This window comes from Elaeis guineensis, chromosome 5 (assembly GCF_000442705.2).
Source record: "Elaeis guineensis isolate ETL-2024a chromosome 5, EG11, whole genome shotgun sequence".
Classification (NCBI taxonomy): domain Eukaryota; kingdom Viridiplantae; phylum Streptophyta; class Magnoliopsida; order Arecales; family Arecaceae; genus Elaeis; species Elaeis guineensis.
The window spans coordinates 14,837,300-14,860,482 of NC_025997.2; the positions used below are offsets into that span (position 1 = coordinate 14,837,300).

At 34.4% G+C, this 23,183-nt stretch overlaps 1 protein-coding gene across 3 annotated transcripts; it reads left to right on the forward strand.

Moving 5' to 3' along the window:
* The first annotated feature begins 2,829 nt into the window (after positions 1-2,829).
* LOC105044970 (small ribosomal subunit protein bS1c) lies at positions 2,830-8,365 on the forward strand. 3 transcript variants are annotated; one of them, XM_010923092.4, is made up of 7 exons: positions 2,830-3,207; positions 4,168-4,443; positions 6,157-6,237; positions 6,940-7,221; positions 7,304-7,414; positions 7,502-7,588; positions 8,085-8,365. In XM_010923092.4, the coding sequence occupies exons 1-7, from the start codon at positions 2,914-2,916 to the stop codon at positions 8,115-8,117; spliced, it is 1,164 nt and encodes a 387-aa protein (XP_010921394.2). In that variant the 5' UTR covers positions 2,830-2,913; the 3' UTR covers positions 8,118-8,365. The 3 variants fall into 3 exon arrangements, with proteins under 3 accessions (XP_010921394.2, XP_073113704.1, XP_073113705.1); XM_073257603.1 differs by lacking the exon at positions 8,085-8,365 and adding an exon at positions 7,646-7,720; XM_073257604.1 differs by lacking the exon at positions 8,085-8,365 and adding an exon at positions 7,669-7,689 and having other exon boundaries at positions 2,831-3,207.
* The last annotated feature ends 14,818 nt before the right edge of the window (positions 8,366-23,183 follow it).

Sequence of the window (23,183 nt, forward strand, 5' to 3'; positions counted from 1 at the left end):
CGGCGGGACAATGCCCTAGGTAACTGTGCCGCATGTCCGTGTCAGAGCTGACAACGTCTGGCGGCCGTACGGCGATTGGAGGAGCCGACCGACCCAACGTCGGTAGCCAGCGAAGTGGTGTCGGGCCCCTCCATTGGTCGGCGAGCGTCATATAAGTCGGCCATCGAACCTCGGGGTTCGGTCGGTCGGGATGGATACGCCCGACATACCCCCAGTCGGCGATGGGCCGTTGGATGGACGGTTATTAGTCGCTGATGGGTCCCGTCAGTCGGTCGACCGACGATCGGTCGGCCTTTCGGCCAGTCAGAGTCGTCCAACGGGGGCGGTCGGGCCGTCCAGTCGGTTGGGCCCCTCCGGTCGGTCGGGCCCTCCGGTCGGTCGGGCCCTCCAGCAGTCGGTCGGGCAGCGGGTATCCCCCAACAATAGTTAATCTTGATCCAATCAAGATGAAGTCTCTGAATTCAATGTTTGCCATCAAATTTTTTTTGTTATGTAATTTAATAAACATACGTATTTCTATTACAATGTACCATAAAGAGAAATCAAGAAGGAAGTTTGGACCAAGAAATAGTTGTGTATATGTATGTTGCATTGTTTGTGGTGTCACCAGCCCAAGGGCTATTCATATAGCACAATGTAGACTGTGTTAGAAAGAAAACATAAGAAAATATCTACAGTAGGTCCAAATTTGCAAGAATGTGATTATGAGTATCACAACCTTTTACCCATTAGGTAGCAAAATATACATCAAGCAGCTAATGTAGTCAACTTAAGATTTTCTGGTTATAATGAAAGCAGGTAAATCTGAATACAATTGATGCAAGTTCATGGAATTGATTGGTTTGCCATAAAACCAACTCAAAGACACAAAGGAGCCATAAGTAAAATACTCCACAATTGCCACGCAAAAGAGAAATTACTCCCTGTATTGGATGCACCAAGTCACCAGTGTATACAACCAATCATTTCTATATACCCCACTCATTAAGCACTCATCTTAGTGCATTACTACAGAAACAAACGGTTGTGACACATGGTATGAATTGCCACATGATGCATGCAGTATAGAGAATAATTTCTCCATGCTAAGAGCTCCTTTGATGAGTAAAAGTGCAAATCCTTGCTTATTGTCTGTATGATTGGGGTGATTGGAATTCAGGCCAGAATTTGCTCTAATTTTTGTTTCGTGAGAAATTCTTTGTGTATCGCGGGCGGTGTAGAAAATCTAACATGGAGTGCACTACCTCGTTCGATTGGTCCATATAATCACTATTTTTCAATGCGTATAAAATGCTTGCAAATCGACTTTTTCGTTTAAAAATTTGATATGATAAAAATATTCCTGCTTTCTGAAAAAAATTATGACATCCTGTGGCGTAATATATCTCAAAATATCATAATATGGCCTAAGATATCATAATATGATATGGACATTTTTGTCCAACCACTTTTCAACGTGCATTTAATGCTTGTAGATCGACTTTTTCATTTAAAAATTTTGAATGACGAAAATATTTTTATTTTTTAAAAAAATTATGATATCTTTTGTATATTATGGATGAAAAATATCAAAATATAGACATAAAATGTCATAATTTTTTTAAAAGATAGGAATATTTTCATCATACAAAATTTTTAAACGAAAAAATCGATCTGCAGATATTAAATATGTATTAAAAAATAATAACTATATAGATTAATCGGATGAGATAGTGTATTCTAGTTAGATTTTCTACACCGCCAGCGGTGCATAAAGAATTTTGCTTTGTTTCATTTCGCAACCAACGAGTTTTGGCTGTCCTAAAAGGCCACAATGCACCAGGCCCGCTTGACCCAATTTTGGGGTTCTAGGCAGGCTGGCCGGGCTAAAAGCAATTGCAATCCCGCTTTAACTTCTATGGGCTTTCCAATGGCTTAGTTCCTGACTTGAGACTAATTCTTTGGTTCCAAGCTGAATGCTTGGATTTTGGGCCACCATGGCCTATTTGTTACCCATACATACAAAGGCTTCAACATGCTGGGCCACCATTGCCTTTTTGTCACCCATAAACATAAAAAGCTTCAAGAATATGGCTTTGCACTCTTCCTCTCTCTCTCAATGCAGTCTTTTGCATTCTACCCTCCATGAAAAGTCTTCATATTTCTGTATCTTCTTCAACTTCATGCACTCAACACATTGCACAATGACTCATGATCTTGGAGACTCCTTGTAATATATAGTGTTGCAGGCAGTGCATTGCCTAAAGATGGCATGGAGAGAAATTTACCCTTTTCCTTTTCTTTTTGAATCGGGCTACATTAAGAAGCCCTAATATAAAGACAATCATAAGCATGTGACAAAATCAAATCATGGAGACAACATGGAATCTCAGTTGCATACGCCCAAACTATATTACTAATATGCTTAGTCACATAAGATGCCATCTAATTAGTAGTATTATTCTCCTCTCTATAGGTATGCCTAACTAGACAGTAAGAACATGGTGCAATGAGTCTCCGAGCGTTAGCCAACAAGGAAAAATGACCCACAAGAAGCTTGAACTTGGTAAACAACCATGAAATCACTGCCTCGGAGTCTCTTTCTAAAATGACCTTGTCAGCCTGCAGGGTAAATTTACCCTTTTCTTCAATCACAATCTACCAATCCCTTGTGCTGCACATGTATTTGAACCTGGACAATTTGAAGACCAAACAAGTTCAATTTTATGAGACCCGTGGCCGGCTCATTATTTGGATTTGGTCCGGGTCTAACTCACAAGAGCATGGTTAAGCCCACAGTCCCACCCAGAAGCCACCTTCTAGGCCGTAGTGTTCTCCCTTCGTTCATCATTCGATCCCACTCTTCTATAATTCTATCGCAGCTCCGCTTTGTCGGCCGTTGGAATTGGATAGGGAAGGGGATAGCGAAGCGAGATGGCCGCCGTGGCGCAGTTCTCCGGGCTGAGATGCCCGCCCCTCTCCTCGTCCCGGCTCTCCAAGCCCGCCTTTTGTTCCTCCAAGCCTTCCCCGGCGCGGACGTCCTTCTCTGTCGCCGCCGCGGCCTACGCCATCACGCCGGCCCAGAAGGAGCGGCAGAAGCTCAAGGACCTCTTCGAGGAGGCCGCCGACCGCTGCCGCACCGCCCCCATGGAGGGTGTCTCCTTCACCGTTGAGGACTTCCACGCCGCCCTCGACAAGTACGATTTCGACTCTGAGATCGGCACCAAGGTCCGTCCTTTCTTTCTTTCCCGACGAAATTTGGCCTGCTATATGTGCTAATTGGTGTACTTCAGGAGGTTCCGATCCCTTTTTCTTTGGCTAATTTATGTTTTTTGATGGATTGTTTGATTATGATGGACTGAGTTCCTTAGATGATCGGTTGTTTCGTTTGGAGTTGATAAATCGAGTCCCTTCATAAATTCATCTTTTGGGTGTAGAAAGTTAGATATATGATTAGAAGAGCTGAGATTTCTTTTCAAAAGAATGGTTCTGTAACGATTATTTATTTGTCAAAACCTTTTGCTTGGTTTCAACGTATGCTACGATTTCAATGCACATTGAGTGATTAATTTAGCAATTAATATGCCAATTTGAGCCAGTAATTTATTTGAAAATAAAAAATTCCTATTCGTCGATGTGTAGCATTTTCAGCAGTATTGTTTAATGTGGATATATGTGGGTTTCAACTTTCAAGTTCTTGTCATTAGTTTTTTGTCCATAGTATAAGATGGAAAAATAAAAGACTGTAAATATATTGCTGGCTACTACCTGGAATTACAATTTGTTCTGTAACTTAGTGGATGTGTGGGTATGTGCCGGGATGCACTGGTTTTCTCTTTGGTGATATTTTAGGAATTGAATTAACTAGTTAAAAGGGCAAAAAGTGTACTGGATGAGTTCAAAGCTTGAACCGAATCTACTGGATTTATTCTGAACTTGCTGACGTGGAAATGCATTACATCAGGTTAGGGCATAAAGGAGTCCATGTTCAAGATTGATTTGTACATATGGTGAAAATGGGTTCTTGGATAAGAGCTTCTATTGGTTACATTTATTATTTTGTTGATTTGTGGCCCTAATTTTCAGTTTTTTTAGCTGGACAGATCTTTCTCTAAGCATTGTGTTATATACTGCATATCTTTGTTGCCTTGGAAGTCCTAGTTGATTGATCCATCATTTTTCTTTCAGGTTAAGGGAACAGTCTTTATGACAGATGTCAATGGCGCACTTGTTGATATCACGGCAAAATCATCTGCATACTTACCTGTTCAAGAAGCATGTATTCACAGAATCAAGCATGTGGCAGAGGCAGGTATATATCCAGGATTAGTTGAAGAGTTTGTTATAGTTGGAGAGAATATGGCAGATGATAGCTTGATATTGAGTCTACGGTCAATTCAGTATGACCTTGCATGGGAAAGATGTAGGCAGCTTCAGGCTGAGGATGTTATTGTCAAGGGTAAGGTGAGGATCCTCAACACCAAATTTAATAAATAGATTCCCTCTTTTGGAGAACATTGGACACGTGATGAGTTTGTTTGAGGAGTTACCTACCACCATCCTACCAAATTTGGAAAGTTTTGATAATGTTTAGTACCAGCTTGCTAGTTAACCATGTTTATCAATAAGACAAGGCCTGCTCTTTATGTTTATATAGATGTGCATGTGGATTTGTCTGACTTGGGCTGATGATTTACACTGTCCCGCCATAATCACTTCTTAATTTCTTATGACCTTGTCTTTTTCAGTAATTTTATTCCTATAAGCATTATCCTATCATTTGTATGAGCCCTTTGTGTTCACAAAGTTGGTGATGAGATTTTAGATAAGTTCAACCTTTCTCCCATGCATCCCTCACTAATGATCTATCAACTCACAATAAACAGAATAACCAAAAGCATGTTCTTTAATTTGGTCTAAAATGTGTATGGTCCTCACTAGTTTCTCATTTTCCCTCTCTCTCTCTCTCCCTCCTCTCTCCCCCCCCCCCCCCCACCCCACAGCAATTAAATCAAGAGCAACATGTCTGACTTGTGATTGATGGATGAGAATGAATCATATTAACATCCCAATGGATCTTCGGCTCAGTTTAAGCTTTCAATTTATATTGCAACATGATTTGTGTATGTCTTCACTTTCACAATTTCGAGCAAGCCCCTCAGCCATGAACTTCCCAAGAAATTTTTTGTTAAACTTTCAAATAGAATGCTTCTTCTATAGTTGAATACTCAGATAATAAATTTCTTTCCATGGTCTCTCTTTGTTGGTTGAATAACTGATTTAGGAGATGCCCTTTTCTTGGCTAAAGCACATCTCTTGACACCAAAATTTTCTTTCTGCCCATTTTCCCCAACACTTATGTTGGATTATCCACATCTGGTCTTACTACAAGCTTAAGTGATCCCTGTGCAACTTTTACTGGAGATATTTGAGAGGAGGATGATGGAAGAAATTACTATTGGTCAGGTGAAAGCATGTTAAAATAAGAAATAGAAGGCCTTAAGGTGACTTTCAAACCATGAAAAGAGCCCTATTGTGAAAGTCGTCTAGAGGTGGGAAATGATAAGATTTTGGAAAGACTGTCTCATAGCTTTTGGTTTTTGCTTCCCACGAATGCTTTAGTAAGTGACTCTTGGGTTTTCAGTACTTGGGGTTTTCCCTTTTCTTGTATTGTTTCATAGACCTTCTCTTTGTTATCACCTTCATAACTTGTAGGACCTTCTTTATTATCGCCTTGATAAACTTGTTGGATTTTTTTTCCTGTTTTTCCCTCCTCCTCCTCGTCATCATCGTCATTTTAATTCATGTGCTCCTGCTTCTTCAAGAAAAGGAAAAACATGAGTGGAGCTTAATCTAAGAGTAGTTGAATGAAATAGAACTTAACTTTTGTAAGCTTATGAATCCAACGTGGGGTACATGTGGATCTGTTGCTGGAGTTCATTAAGAATTTTACATGTTTCATATGTTTTCATTGAAATGTGACTCATATTATGAAGGACACTGAACGCAAAATGGGATAACACAAGAATTTCCATTAAAGATTTAACATTATTTTTATCAGTTATGAGCAATTGTCAGCTTGAATGAAGTTATTGAGGCAACTTTACTGTCTTGTAAGCATTGTGTTTTCTATATTTTTGCCTTCTGATGCACTGGACCAAATATTCTGAATGGCAGGTTGTTGGGGGAAATAAAGGAGGCGTGGTAGCCATAGTGGAGGGCCTTCGTGGTTTTATTCCATTTTCACAGATTTCAACGGTTGGTCTTTCACTTGGCTTTGGCATCCTTTAATTTAGTGGTTATATTTTACTTGGATTATTGAGCTTAATAAATTGACCTCTGTTTACCATGAGTTGAAATTTGATTTTTTATTAGCTGATTCATTTTTAAAGTCCTTTACATGCATCAGGCCTCAATGCAGAAGTCTTGTAGTCTTCTCTCAACAAAGTTTAGTTTTATTCAGTTATGTTTGTGCGTGCTGTTTAATTGCACATTTGTACTTGATTTCCTGCATGATTCAGCTATTTTGGGAAATGACTTGATTATTCCACCTCTTAGCTAACTGAGGGTCTGTTTGGAATCACTATTATTTTTTCCTTGTTTCTCCACAACATAGTAAAATACCACATGGAGATTGATTTTGAAGATATCATTCAAAAAAAACTTCGGCTATTCCTTGCAGTTTCACTCTTTTTGGAAAGTAATAAGAAGGGTGTCATCATACATGTTATTCCGTCCATTTTTTTGTTCTTGGGTTCTCGAAAAAGAAATAACCAGAAAACGAAAGCAATAGCAAACAAGCCTGACTTATTTCCTCCCTTTTTCGGTTTGGCCATCCTAACTTTGTAAGCCTCATACCGTTCTTTTGTCACTGATAACTGTTTGATTCTTTTACCTGGATTCAAAATGTCATATAACAGTTTCATTAGTAGTCACTGTATTTTCTCCTTGTACAACCAGAAATCAACAGCAGAAGAACTCATTGATAAGGAGCTACCTCTTAAATTCGTGGAGGTTGATGAAGATCAATCTAGGCTTGTACTCAGTAACCGCAAGGCTATGGCAGATAATCAGGCTCAGCTTGGAATTGGCTCAGTTGTCCTGGGAACTGTCCAGAGCTTGAAACCTTATGGTGCCTTCATTGACATTGGTGGAATAAATGGCCTTCTGCATGTTAGCCAGATTAGTCATGACCGTGTTTCAGACATCTCAACAGTCCTGCAACCTGGTGATTCACTTAAGGTATTCCATTCAGTTCTTTTGTACTTCCCAGCTGTTCAGTCTTCTCCATGAGCTCATCATAGTAACTTCTTTGTGTGATAAGGTGATGATACTGAGTCATGACCGTGAAAGAGGCCGAGTAAGTCTGTCCACTAAAAAGCTGGAACCAACCCCTGGTGACATGATCCGCAATCCAAAGCTTGTTTTTGAGAAGGTAGTATTAGTGATCAAGTTTATCCAGATTCTTCCCTCTGCTATAACCATAGACATCAACTTTTCTGATCCAATCTGTTTCTGCTAGGCGGATGACATGGCTCAGATGTTCAGGCAGAGAATAGCTCAAGCAGAGGCAATGGCCCGAGCTGACATGCTGAGGTTCCAGCCTGAGGTACTTGCTAGCCCTACCAGCTATATACAAATCTTTATAACTGAATGCTTTCACAAGAGAGTGGTTGCTCTATGTCACAGGTTTGAAACACAGAAATACCTTACCACACATGGGTAGGCTTTGTACATCTAACCATTCCCAAAACCCGCATGGCGGGAATCTTGTGCATTGGCTGCCCTTTTATAACAAAATGCATTTACAAAAAAGAATATTAGAGTAAATGTTCCGTGAATTCCTCAAAATCATATAGAAAACTTGATCTATGGTTTCTTGTCATCTGTGACATGGACAACTTTTGATCAGTCATATATTTTATGTATAGGAAGAAGTATGTCTGCATGCTTATGACGTATCAGTGCGTTGTGTGGATTTGTTTTAAGACATTTCAATGAAATAAAAAAAATCAGCATTTGAGGGCATGATGGGATCTATCCTTTGTTCTGGTCTGCATCATTACCATTGAGTTGATTGGTTTTTCTTTTATTCCTTTTGGCAGAGTGGCTTGACCTCAATTCTGAGGGGGTTTTAGGTCCCCTTACATCTGACTTGCCTGTTGAGGGCTTGAATTTGAGTGATGTCCCACCTGCAGAGGATGATGCCCCACAAGCAGAAGAAGCTGAGTAGATACAGGACCAGCATCTGGTTATATAAATGTTCATAGGGCTGTGCAGGTTCAAAATGTTCATGAGGAGATTGTACAATTCATTTCTAGACTTTCAGTTTTAACTTTAACACGAATGCTTGGGATATGAGAAGAAAATCCTCCTGTTTTTGTTCTGTTACGAATTCTCTACTGTTACAGAAGACCTGCTTTCACTCTTTTTGGGTATTCCCCATGGATTTGCTTGGAAGCTGAAATATTTTTCCCTTTTCCATGGGAGATGCGGGAAGGAAGTTGTGGGAGGATAATATGAAGGTCTCTAATATTTTTTCTGCTGAATTTAGAATTGGTTAGATGGGTGGTGGTTGTTGATATAGGATTTTGAGTGAACTGGTGAATCTGGTCTTTCCATTAGCCAAAAAAGAAGAAGAATAAAAAATAATTTGGAAAGAGAATATGAATTATCTTTTTTGATGCCTGAGAATGCTTCAAAGGTTGAATGAAAAAATGTATCACTTAATCGGCAAACTCATTATTGGTTATACTAATGAGGTTGATGTATAAGAGACTGTACATTTTAGTGCATTTCATAAAATTTGAAAGCAAGCAGGACTCAGGCTACGACCTATTTTCTTTGCACAAGGAATTTTGAACGAGAAACCGTTTTTTTTCTTTTTCTTTTTTTCCCCCCTTTGGGACCATTATGTGGCACTGGTCATTGATGTCTATTTTCTTATGTCTATTTGCCTTCTCTAGAGTATACAGCACTTGAGTGTACGATATATGCAAGACATAACTTGTAAGAAGATGTTTCATGGTGCCTGCAATGGAACCATGGATGCTGACTACAATCAACCAGATCATCTATATGGCAATGGAAGTGTAATTTTTGACATCACGTTGTTAGAGAAATATTACATAGGGATAAAGTGGTATAAATAATATCTATTCAAATTTATTTTTATATTTAAATTAATTGAATATGAATAAAATTTGAGAATCTGACTAATATCTATATTCGTATTTATATCCGTCAAAGAAAATTGGATATAGATATCAATAGACAATTATTTGATCCGCATTCAAATCTGTGATAATCCTATATAATTTTATATAACATTTATTAATTTTTTTAAAAATATGCAATCATATAAACATGCTATTAAGTGATTGATCATCTATTTAGTAGTATTTTTGATTCTATAGTCATAAAATTTAATTATCCAAATTATATCCATAATTATGTCCAACTTTCGGTATTTGAATTGTATCTATATCCATTAAATATAAACAAATATAGATATGAATTTTTACATTCAAATAAAATACGTATTATATTTATATTCATCAGACAAAATAAATATAGATATGGATATGCTAATATTGATCTGATTTCAATCCTAGAACTATACCTATGTATGAATGGGAGTCCTATAGCATTACTAATTGGTAGTACTTTCTACCATGGAGCTAAGAAATGAATCAAGAGGCAAGGAGGAATCAAAGCATAATATATGGAAAATCTCTAGATCATAGAATAAATTTATCTTTTTGGGCTTGTTATTTTATTTTTTTCATATCTTATCTTTTTTTGTGGTTATACACATATATTAGCAAGTAACCCGTGCTTCGCAGCGGGCTTCAAGCAAATATTTTTTTCTTAATATATAATCAAAATAATATTTAATAAATATTTTTTCCTAAAAATGTATGGTAATGATTATTTTTTCCATTTAAAAAATTATCTTGATTCTTCTATTTCTTCTCTCCTATGCATTCTTTGTTGGAGACAAAAAAAAAAAAAGAAAGAAAGAAAAGGTTAGAAAAGATTATTATACTATTGTTAGGATTTGGTAAAATTAATAGCTTACATATATCTTTATATATGTGTGTGTGTATACAAAATTATATAAATAGAAGAGAAATAGTAATGAAAAAAATAAGAAAAAAAAAAGAAGGGGAAACTACAATTAACATTTTCTTTTTTTTTTTTTGCATGCAAAATATTTATAGGGTGGACATCAATAAAGAATATGAAGCTAGAATCATTGAAAATATCTTGCCAAAAATTTTAAAATTTGATGTAATATTTTTTATTCATAAAACTATTAACTGTTATAGATACTTATGTCTCTTTAGAATGATAATTTTGTCTCAGATTAGAATTATATTTAATTTAACTTATAAAATTAAATATAATAAGGAGAAGCCATCTAAATGATCTAATACTTCCACAATCAAATGATATGAGCATTCTACATGCATAATTAAATTAACAAATAACATAAGAAAATGAAAAAAAATCATTCAATTAACTTGCTCTAATAATAAATAATATAACAAAATAAATTTTAAAAAATAAAGTTCCAAAAATTTCTTACAAATTCTTATTTATTGATAAATAAATAAAGAACAAGATATAATAAAGATCTTGTAAAGTAAGTCTACTCAATAGATGGACTTGAAACTGCAAAATCACCTACAAAAAATATTTTTTGTTAAAAGTCTAATTAAGATATTAGAAAAATCAATAATTCTTGAATTAAATTTTGTACTAACTAAATTTTTCTATCATTGTTGACTTAGCTTCAAGATGCCTAATTTGGAAATTAGATTAACATCTAATGCATTAATAAATTTTTTCAACCATTAAATAATAGTAAAACATAATATACTAAAAATAATAAATTTTGATAAATTTTTAGATATGTCCATTGTAAAGCTCTAAAAAATGAAATAGGTTTATGATCCTAACACGTCAAAAGAGAAGAAAAATATTAGCTATTCAACTCTAGTAAGCTGATACCAATATGAATTTACCATTTTTCTATATTGAAAAATAAGTCACTATAGTTTGGCTTGCATTAATCACATCAAGAATAAATAAATAAATAATAAATCATAACAATACTATAGCATAAATAAATCAACCACTACATGTCTGGTTGATAATAATGTATTAATCATGTATACTTCCATAAATAAATACTACTTAAATCCATTGCCTAAATATAGGGATGTCCTGATCCTCGAACAAAGATTAGCAAGTTGAAATAAAATTTTCAAATTGTATAAGTAAAAGTTATGGTATAAATTTCTTTGCTAATTTATTGTAATCTTATATTGAACTGTAGAAGCAGCCATGGTCAAGAAAAATGAATTGGATGGAGCTGGATTTTTTTTAACAATATTTATTTTGTTCACAAAAAATTTGTTGAACTAATAGAAAAATAAAATATTTACTAATTTTTTTTCTTGAGTCTAAATGCAAATTTGCTAAATAATTTTATAACCATTCTATTACTGTCTTCGAATTAATCCATCTCATTCCAAATTGTTACCGACTATAATAACCTGTTGTGAAATTCTTTGCACATCGCGTGCAGTGTAGGAAATCCGACTTGACCCACACCGCCTCTTCTTATTGGTCCATGCGGATCCAAGCTGGTGCAACGGGACGGGACATAACCTGTGTTAAATGCTGGCACGACGGTTTTTGAAATCCTTTCTGCGCTACATCTGCATGTCTCTTCAAATGAGTGGAATGTCACTTTTGCCCTCATCTCTTTGTGAAGAAAAGAGCGGCACTTAGAGCTGGCCGATGGTTCAGTTGCAAATGAAAAAAAAATCCTTCTTCGATTATTTCACTCTATCCTGAAGAGGTACTCTATTATTTTTGCTCTCCTTCAATCTCAATGGTTGTCCACGTTTCCATCTCGACAGTCGACAGCGATCATCTTGGCAGTCGGCTAGACTTTTTCATACTCGAGCGAATGACGAAGATAAAGATTTAGGGTTCCCAATTTTTTCTTCTAATGGATTCTAAGGGTTTCATATCCAGATAGAGATGGCGAACACAATGGCAACGTAAGGAGGAGGTGCAGACGGTGGAAGGGAGCACAGCACTTGTTCTTTGTAGAGGAGAGGGTGACACTCCTTCAACGTTTGGAAGAGAAGAAATTGGAGAACCACAAGAAGATAAAGAAATTATATAATGTCCATATAATATTTTGAAATTCATACCAAAAGAGGGATGTTATAACATTTTTTACAAAATTTTTGACATCGATTCACAAAATTATAACTTCGTAGCACAAATTTATGACACCGTGCACAGTTTCAAGGTGGGAAGCCTTAGATTCTTCTAATAGTCATCGGATATCCTAGACTTACGACACTATATCAAAATATATTTTCCATAATTATTATATTTTTTCTCAAAATTATGATATCTAAGTTCAAAATTATGATATCGCTTCACAAAATTATGACATCCTTTCACAAAATTATGACACCGCTGCACAGATTTAAGCAGTGATGCCTTAGATTTATTCTGGATGTCATAGGAGGGTTAATACCTTCAATTTTTTATTTAGTGCTGGGATGTCATAATTTTTATGAAGAGATATTATATTTTTATTTTCACATATGTTCATTATATATTTTTTCTCCATAACGTATTATGACATTTTGAGAGTTATAATTCAAGCCATGGATGATAAGAAGTATTGGTAGGAGGGATTAATACCTTTGATTTTTTGTTTAGTACTGGGGTGTTATAATTTTTATGAAGAGTGTCATAATTTTTAAGAAAGAATGTCGTAATTCTGTTTCTGCATATATTCATCATCTTTTTTTCTTTGTGGCATATTATGACATTCTATATTGACCCAAAGATTGATTTTGATGATGACAAAGAGTTTTGAGTATAAATTATAAAGTCTAATTATGTTTGTCAGGATGTATCGATTTATTGTTCTTAATGCTCACTTAAGATAAAAGATTCAAGATTTTTTAAGGTTTAGACAAAAGAAGCACCACTCAAGGCTTAATGAAGATATGCTAGGCTTAAGACACTCTTGTAAAAAATTTTAATGAGGATTAATTCAAGTTAAGAAGGCAAGTCTAGTCTACAAATCAAATTGGAGAAGAAAGACTGTCTAAGAATCAATGGCACACTTGACATGCTAGCTGAGTCGACCCAGTAGAAGTCTGAGTCGATCCAGTCTCAGAAGATAGTAAAAGATAGAAGGTTAAAATTTCAAACAGTGTTCGGTGAGTCGATCCAGTTCAAATTGAGCCGACCCAGATAGGGAGTGAGTTGACTCAAAGGATCAGTGAGCCGATCCAGTCTTAAAAGACAGACAGGACGAAAATGTAAAATTTTGGATCAGATCTGTTGAGCCGATCAAGTGGTCACTAAGTCAACCAAGAGATCAACTAAGCCGACCCACACAAGGATTGAGCTGACCAAGTCGCAGTAAAGCAGTCAAGACAAAAACTCAATGTTTTGAAGGGGTAGCCATACTTGGGCAACATTTTGAGAGTCATAATTCAGGCCATGAATGATAGAAAGTATTGGTAGAAAGGGTTAATGTCTTCAATTTTTTGTTTAGTACTGGGGTGTTATAATTTTTTTGAAGGAGTATCATAATTTTTGTGAAGGAGTATCATATTTCTATTTTCGTATATATTCATCATATTTTTTTCTCCATGGCATAAATTCAGACCACGAATGATAGGAAGTATTAGAAGGAGGGGTTAATGCTTTCGATTTTTTATTTAGTACCGGAATGTCATAATTTTCATGAAGGGATGTCATATTTTTTATGAAGGGATATCATAATTAATTTTGTTTTCATATATATTTATCATCTCTTTTCCCTCGTGGTGTATTATGATATTTTGGAAGTGATAATTCAGACCATGGATGATAGAAAGTATGATGATTTATTATAATAGTGAGATAGAAATTTTTTTTTACATAATGTGACATTCCTTTTTTTTCTATGTTGCAGTTAGTTTCCCAATTATTCCATAGCTTGTAAGTGTGAAGCCCTCACAATTCTTTAAGAATTTTTGCAAGTTGAAAGTTTATATTTAGAATATTTGGAAGATGGATTTTTCAAATGCTCACGTAGATATAATCCGGAAGACTCCATTTGGTCCCTTCATCGACATGTAGCCATTCATAATCGAAGGGCCACTTCTTGCAGATATAATCAAATGTCATAAAGGAGGTGATGAGTTCACTTTTTGGGGTAAAGTATTTAGATTCAGTGTGGAGGAAGTGACACCGATCTTGGATCTTCCATGTCATGGGAAGAAGATCTCCATCACATGTCCAAATAAAAAGAAAAGGTTAATCCAAAGATTTAGACTGAAATTGGATCTTTACCATCAAGATTTAGAGAAATTGATTGCTTAGCTTCAGTCCTCGAAGATATAGGAGGACAATGAGGACACTATCAGATTTTGGATTGCGTACATGCTCGAAATATTTTTAGAGCCAAAGTCAATCAAACATGTCCAAGATATCTCATCTCTTAGATGATTTATCTCAATTGGGAGCAATTGATTGGGCTTTTACAATCAAAGACTTGACATTTTTGGGTCTCTCAGAGATTGCTGATTGCTTGAGATCCGAGAAGCCAGTCCAAGCAAAGAGGTGTGACAAGGATAGGAGGCAACCTATCCTATTTGGCTGTTCGACAGCTCTACTGATAAAGATAATTCAAATATAGAAATGACTGTAATTAATAAATTAGAATTCTTCCATGATTTTAATATAGAAAATACTAATGTGCAGGTGTGATTCCTCGAGCTTACGACAATAAGAGTCCCAGTTAATCCAAATAAACTACCTAGGCTGTTGAAGCAGCATGACAGCCACTCGAAGCCCCAGAACATTCGGATTGATAACATGCAGCCCCATGAGTTGGTAAGATGATCCATGATATCATAAATCTTTTGTATTCCACAATTTATGATTATAATTATTAATTTAATTTAATTTTTTTCTTTGTTTACTGGTGGAGGATTGAACTTGTGCGCAGATGAGGATTGAACTTGAGGAGGTTAAGAAAAGGCTTGTCATAGTTGAGAACCTCCTAAATTCATTACTCAAATAGGGGGGCATTGCAAATAAAGAAGAGGATGAAAGAGAGGAGGGGAACAATGGAGAGGAGGAGGTGGAAGTCATATGGGGAGAAGAATCGAGGACAGAGAAAAAGAGGAAGGACACCCCTAAGAAGGAGGATGATATGGGGGACAAACAATTATCTTTGATCCCTTCAATCATTAAGAGGGTGAAAAGACAACCTCAGCAGTAGAAGGCCTCATATCTAAAGTTGGATTCTAGATTTGAAACCGTTCTACTAATAAAAAAGTTCAAGATAGTCCCCCCATCACAGGCTAAACAAGATAATAATCGTTTATAATTTGAAGAGGATGAAAATTTGATTAAAAATTTTTTAGAGGAAAGCATCAGCTCATAAGTCTTTTATGTTTTTTTTGTTATGTATGATAATCTCTCTTTGAAGATGTTGTTTTATGATATCCTTTATATTTTTCTATTGCAGAGAGGTTGTGTACATCAATGAACATGGAGGCAGTATCACAAGGTCACATGTTCACGATCTTCTCATTGATCAAATGATAGTTGATGATGTAAGGATTTGAGTATACTTTTATTTTTTTAGTTATTCTTGTTGTATATTATGATACCCACATTTTTTTTTATATTTTATATCATGCTTTCAGTATTGTATGACACTTCAAGTTATATTTTATTAATCACTTTATTTTGCATTGACAGATTATCGATGCTGGACAGGAGTTCGTAATAAATAATTGGAGAGAGCATCTAGAAAGGTACCATAAGTGCCTCATTTCACCTATTATGACCATCGGGATGTATATGACATCTCCATCACCATTACATGAGCTTGCTGGCATGGTTGGGAGTCAGATTTTTGAAGGAGTTAGTGATGAAAAAAAATAGGAGTTTTGGTTTCTCTTCACCATCATCAACTCAGATAATATCCATTGGTATCTGATTGCAGTTGACATGGAAAAGAAAGTATTGATGCACCTAAATTCAATAAAGCCTAATGCTAAGTATAAAGCCAGTGCCAAGAAGTGGTAAAAAATTGTTGGTCCAATGTTCCATATCTTATGTGATAATGAAGAAGTGATGAAATGGGACATGATGGAAAATATTGAATGTCCTTTTTAGCCTGTCAGTTCACTAGATTGTGGTTTGTATTGTTTAAAGTACATGAATTTTCTTGCTTGTAAGGATAAGCCAGACCATTGGGACTTCACACAAGATGATATTAGTCAATACCAGTGACAACTTGGAGCAAGAATCTTGAAGAAGGGCCTCAATTAGAAGATAAAAGTAGTTTTTAAAAATTAGGATGAAAAAACTAAATATTTGTTATGATATTTTTTTTCTTCAGTTTCTTAATTTTTGTAATTGATCAAAAATTTATAATTCAATGGATGTTACCCCTCTAACATTAATGAAAAGAGTAATTATGTGTCATTTTATCAAACTGGAATGTTATAATTTATTTATTTCAATTCATGCAATTTTTTGAATATAAGATGTTATGTTCTGTGCCTGAATATCATAAATTTCTGAATGGATATCATAATATTATATAGGAATATCATAACACCATCTATCATTTTTTTAGGATATTTTTCTACAAAGGTGTCATAATTTTTGTGAAGAAGTATCATAATTTTGATGAAGGGATGTCATAATTCTATGAAGAGGCATATCCAGGTCATTTTTGCCTCCGTGCTGTATTATAACATCTTGAGAGTCATAATATAGGCACAGGATGATAAGAAGATCTGGAAGGAGGGGTTAATAACTCAGTTTAGCATTTTATTCAGGGATGTCATAATTTTTGTAAAAGAATATTATAATTTTTTAGGAGGGTCATAATACTGTTTTCGCATATATTCATTATCTTTTTTCTCTGTGCCGTATTATGACATTCTAAGAGTCATAATATAGACAAAAGATAATAGAAAGATCTGAAAGGAGGGGTTAATAACTTCTGTTTAGTATTTTATTCAGAGGTATCATAATTTTTATAGAGTATCATAATTTTTAAGAAGGGATGTCATAATACTGTTTTCATATATATTCATTATTTTTTTCCTCCGTACCATATTATAACATCCTGAGAGTTATAATATAGGCAAGGAATGATAAGAAGATCTGAAAAGAGAGGTTAATAACTTCAGTTTAGTATTTTGTACAGTGATGTTATAATTTTTATGAAGAAGTATTATAATTTTTAAGAAGAAATATCATAATATTATTTTCTTATATATTCATTATCTTTTTTTTCTTCGTACTATATTATGACATCCCAAGAGTTATAATATAGGCAAAAGATGATAGGAAGACCTGAAAGAAAGGGTTAATAACTTCAGTTTAGCATTTTCTACAAGAATGTCATAATTTTTGTGAAGAAATATCATATTTTTTAAGAAAAGATATCATAATTTTATTTCTGCATATATTCATCATCTTTTTTTCTCTATTAATTTTGGATGCCATAACTTAATTTCTGAAATCATATGTTAAAATAATATATCATAATTTTACTATAGTAAATCATATGTCGAATACATGATGTAATAAATTTTTGCGGACATCATAAAATTATATAAGATTGTAGGAAAATTAAACTAATTATGCTCTCTCTTGTGTTAGTTGACTGTATACATAAGCATCAAACTCATCCAAAAATGGATTGGTAGATGATATAGTACTTTCAATTATGTGTTGGACTACTTCTGCTATTTGATGGGAAGTGTTCTTTTATCTTTTTATAGGCTTGTTTTGTTTTTATTTAGAAAATTTGTCAATAAAAGTCTTATTCATATTTTTTTTTGACTTCTTCTCGAATCCGCTCTTAATTCTATTCTCTCTTGAGCGGCCTTTCGTGATAATTTGGTTAAGATCTTGAATAAGAAGTTGTGTACTTGGCTGAGCTACATAATTGGCATCCACTGCTCTTTTGAATAATGATGTTAGATCATCCATTACTAAAGTAAATGCATCTTCGGACATGGATGCTACCTCTGCAAGCTTCATCATTCGATGATTCATCAAAGTATATCTATAATTAATAGGATGTCACATTTATAATAGGATTTTATGATATATAACAGGATTTCGTAAAAATAAATTAAGACATCTTAATCTACATAATGTGAGTGCAAACCATGATTTTTTGATACTTTTATCATAAAATTGAATATTACAGTCGAAATCATCGAATTGATATTTTATGTCCTTGCACCATCTCTTCAAGAAGTACTTATCTGGAATACAAATACTTCGCTTTGATGAAGAGCTAATAAAGTATGCCTACATAAGTATCCACTGAATTGAAAGGATCGATATTGGCATTTAACCTCCTCCAAATGGTTGTCGTATGAAACGATATAATTTTTTATAATCTCCTTGCTTATTCTGTCAACTTCAATTCTCTCAAATGACTTTATGGAATATACAGTACAGTTGTCAACTTCTTCAATTAATTTTACATTTGATGCAGCCATTCCAAGAATCTCATTCTAAAATTTTTTAAATATGCACTTTATATATTTGGTTGCTGCTTGTTTCTCAAAAGGTGATAATATCTTTAGAAAAATATTCATTTGCAATGATTTATTATCTTGCTCATTTTCTGCTTCATATTTTTTTTTCAAGGCATCTTTGTACCCATCGATGAATTTCTTGAGTGTAGTCTTCGAATTTATGAATCCATCAAAGAAGCGATTGATGCTCTCACTCCTCTGTGAAGACGACATGCCTGTACATGATTGTAAAAAAAAAAAAGAAGTATTAAATATCTCCATATGCTAGAAATTTACAAATATGCACATAAATCAAAAATAATATCATAGAAACCTTTGAAGAATGTATTCTTAAGGTACATTAGAATTCATTTATCCCGACATTCATAGAGGTCATTTAACTAATATATAATCTTGCATTCTTCATATTTCTCTATGAATCATGCCCATCTTTTCTCGAAAGCCTGTGTCATATATCACCTCATCAAACTCAAGCATAAATTTGGAATTGGCTATGCATATGTAGTCGATGTTTTTAGGGATGTTCTTCAATATATGCCACAAACAAAATTGGTGCCATGTATTGAGAAAAATCACTCTGACAGCAGCCTCGATTACCTTATCTTGGTCGGTTACGATGATATTAGATGGTTGACCCCTATTTCCATTCTGCCATGATTGGAATACCCATTTAAATATCTTAGTCTTCTTATCTGACAACAATGCACAACTAACGTAGATTGTCTATGATAGTTAACTCCAATAAATGGACAGAATGGCATTTAATATGTGTTTGTCAGATAAGTTGAGTCAAAGATCAGTACATCATCAAAGTAAGTGCTTGACATTCTTGACTTTGGATGGATTCAAAAGACAGTCCTGAGCTACCCATTGTCATTCAGGTCTAAAGTATAAAAGAAATTTATATTTTTAACTTGTATTTGTATGAAGTGGATTATCATTGACTGTGCATCTCCTTCTTTTAGCTGACTTTGACATTCTCGACAGATGAAATTATGAGCATCCTTCTCTATGAAATTCAATTGCCTTCTATCTCCTTTTCTTTTTGCCATGACAGAGTATATTTGACTTGTGGGTATATTCATGCATGCATATTGCTAATCTCTATCTTTTTTGGTGTGCTAATCCTTCGTTGGGACCGTAGATAACCGGTGGTTGATATGGATAGCACATGATTATGTTCTAGAAAAACACCATCCAATATTCACTTACCATTCTTAGAATTTAGTCTTGCTTTTATCGATATCTTACAATCAATTTTGCTAGTATTCCTATGATTCAAAGAATTATTTATTTTTCTAATTTTTCTTGCCTCCAACATGCTAGGTGCTTGAAGCATATTTCTTTCTTGTTGTTGGACCTACTACACACGATTGTGATTCCAAAACTAACTCTTCTTGCATATCCATTATAGAAATTGTACACATCATTTATTGAATTGAACTCCATTCCAATGTGAGGATCAACATAATCATTATCTGCATTCGGGGTAGTAGGAGAAGGTGCATTTTTTTGAACAACACCAGTAACCTCATCCAACTGATCATGTTGGATATTCTTCAGTTCCATAATTTCAACATCATCTGTAGAAATCTCTATACAAGATCAATAACATCGATGTCAATAGTGTTAGGTGATATTTTTTTTATAGGATTTAATAATTGCACTATGCATTGGCTAAAATATGATACCTGGAGAGTAATAATATGGCTAGAAGATAAAAAATTTTTAAAAATATGAGATTTGAACTTATGACATTCCTTCACAAAATTATGACATCCCAGCACAAAAAGAAAAACTAAAGATTTTGGTTCTCTTATATGGACTTCTCATCATCCGTTGGCTAAAATATAACTTTCAGAATATCATAATACAGTATGGTAATAATTTGACTTAAAAATATAAGAATTAGACTTATGACATTTCTTCACAAAATTTATGACACCTCTTTAAAAAATTATGATATCCCAAAATAAAACGAAAAATTATCAGTTTTGATCCTCCATACCATAATTTTTTCACTATCCACTGGCTAAAATATGATACTCAGAGCGTAATAATATGGCTCTGATAAGCTGAAAATATGAGAAATATGAATACTTCGGTACAAAATCAAAAAATGAAGATTTTGATCTTCTGTACCAGGACTATTTAACTATCCATTGTCATAAATATGACACCTAGAGAGTAATAATATGGCCAAAAGATAAAATTTTTTTAAAAGTATGAGATTTAAACTTATGACACTTCTTCACAAAATTATGACATTCCTTCAGAAATTTATGATATTCTGACACAAAAAGAAAAACTGAAAGTTTTTATTCTTCTATCAGGACTTTCCATCATCCGTTGGCTAAAATATAACTCTTAGGATATCATAATACGGCACGATGATAACTTAACCTGAAAATATGAGAATTAAACTTATGATACTTTTTCACAGAATTATGATATCTATTCACAAAAATTATAATACCCAAGCACAACATCAAAAACTGAATATTTTGATCCTCCGTATCAAAACTTTTCCACCATCCATTGCCTAAAATATGATCGAAGAAAGTTAACACTTTTGATATTCAAGATGTGACTGGATTAAGTAATTTATGACATCCTGAGATATTATATGGTTTCCTAATACATTAAATTTCTCTAACTACCAAAACAATTGATGTAATAAAGGATTTATGAAAAAAATTATAATAAACAATCTACAAAGGGTTTTTTACTTCTTGTTGGGGATGATATTTTGTCTTGAAGTAATAGAAGAAGCCTTCAATTGCTTACTTCAATTTTGGACCAAAATAGATGGTATACCCGACATCTAAAGTACTTTTCAGAGCGAGGAAGAATCTTACTTCAACCTTGGATGCTATCTGATTCTTTAGATCCGACACCCAGAGCACTTTTTAGAGCAAGAAAAAATTTTATCAGAAGTAGCTTCCAAATGTTTTAGAATGAGCAAAATCCAAGTAATAACATGCTTTCTAAGTAAATTGGAGGGAAAGAGCATTTTCGTCTGCTCAAAACTCTTAAAAAATGGCTAATGGGATATTAATGCATATCACGTTGATAATAGATGCCGCTCCCCAACCATCATATCAGCATTTAATGCAAATCATGTCCCATTCCATCGTGCCAGCTCAGATCCATGTGGACCAATAAGAAGAGGCGGTGCAGGCCTGCTCGGATTTCCTACACCGCACACAGTGTGCAAAGAATTTTGCATAACAGATTTTCCATCCAATCACGTGCGATGAGAAGAAGGCTCGACCCACTTGCGACCATATTTCTCTTCATCTACATAATTTTTTGTTTATTGTTTGATAGGTTTTTTCTTCCTCTTGGTTTAAATGCTAAGCTCATACATCACCCTTGCAAAGTGGTCAGATGAGAATGATAGAAATTCTCACTATCCACAATAGAAGTATCATGGCTTTCTTAAGAATCTAACTAAAACATCCTGCTACACCATTATAGCAATCCTCTTATATATTAAAAAAATTATAGCAATTTTCTGCATGTAGATGAGAGACTCAAAGTACCTCCACAATTTGAAAAAGGGGCCTTTAAACAGTAATATCAATATCTTTATGTCACTAACTTGCAAATGCATTAATGCAATGAATTTTGAGATGGAGAATGTTGCTGTAGGGCTTCAAGAGATAGATAACGAGATCGATCTTGGACCGAATTGGAATATTTTTTGATTGAATTTGATGAAATCAGCTATCAATCTTGTAAAGAAAGTTTCGAAATCGATAGAGTACCCTCCGATTCAAGACCCTCAGATAGTTAAGTCAGATAAAGCCTTGAGAATATGTTGTGGAAATGAAAGAATGGAATGATAAGAAGAGAGATTGTAGACAAATAGAGAAAGAACTCTTGTTTCCTTCAGTAGGAGAGCTAAAAATGATTCAGCAGAGTATCAGCTCTATCAATTCAGATTATTTTGTGGATGGTACCTTGCCTTTTTTTACATAGAGGGGGTGAGGAGACCTGCTCAGGTTGTTAGACCGTTAGGAGAGTTTATTAAGCCGTTAATTTTTTATTATAACAGAATAACCAACTATATAGAGATCGTGGGATATTTGTCTATGTGATGATTGGCTATAGTATAGTTGGAAGACAGCTACCAGATAACTGTCTGCATTCTTATGCTACATCGATATTTTACGGACGTGACGTCGCTTAGATTGGCAAGCGACTGAATTGAGTATTATGTATCCCTTTAGTTAACAATCATATCAGCTAGAGACCGATGTAATTTACAGTAGATTGGTCATAAGTTGAGATGAGTATCATATTTTAAGAACAACGCTGGATGAGTTAGGCTAATCAAATGTCAGACTGAAGAAGCAGATCAATAAACTATCGATGTGACCTGAAAGAATATTTATGATTCAAATAATAATCTATCGCTACATGTCTAGATAATGAGGTCGTATAACATATACTAATAGAGAGCAATAATGACAAGTGAAGATAGTAAGCTATCATACATCCATATAATTAATACAACACCAAAGACTTGCCATCAAGAATCAGATACAATTGGCCTAGTTTTCAATCATCCAATTA

Excerpts from the sequence above, each read along its gene's own strand:
- LOC105044970 (XM_073257603.1), top strand. The coding sequence starts at position 2,914 with ATGGCCGCCGTGGCGCAGTTCTCCGGGCTGAGATGCCCGCCCCTCTCC. Across the intron at positions 6,238-6,939 it reads CATTTTCACAGATTTCAACG|AAATCAACAGCAGAAGAACT; the intron begins GTTGGTCTTTCA and ends TTGTACAACCAG. Across the intron at positions 7,589-7,645 it reads TGCTGAGGTTCCAGCCTGAG|AGAGTGGTTGCTCTATGTCA; the intron begins GTACTTGCTAGC and ends TGCTTTCACAAG.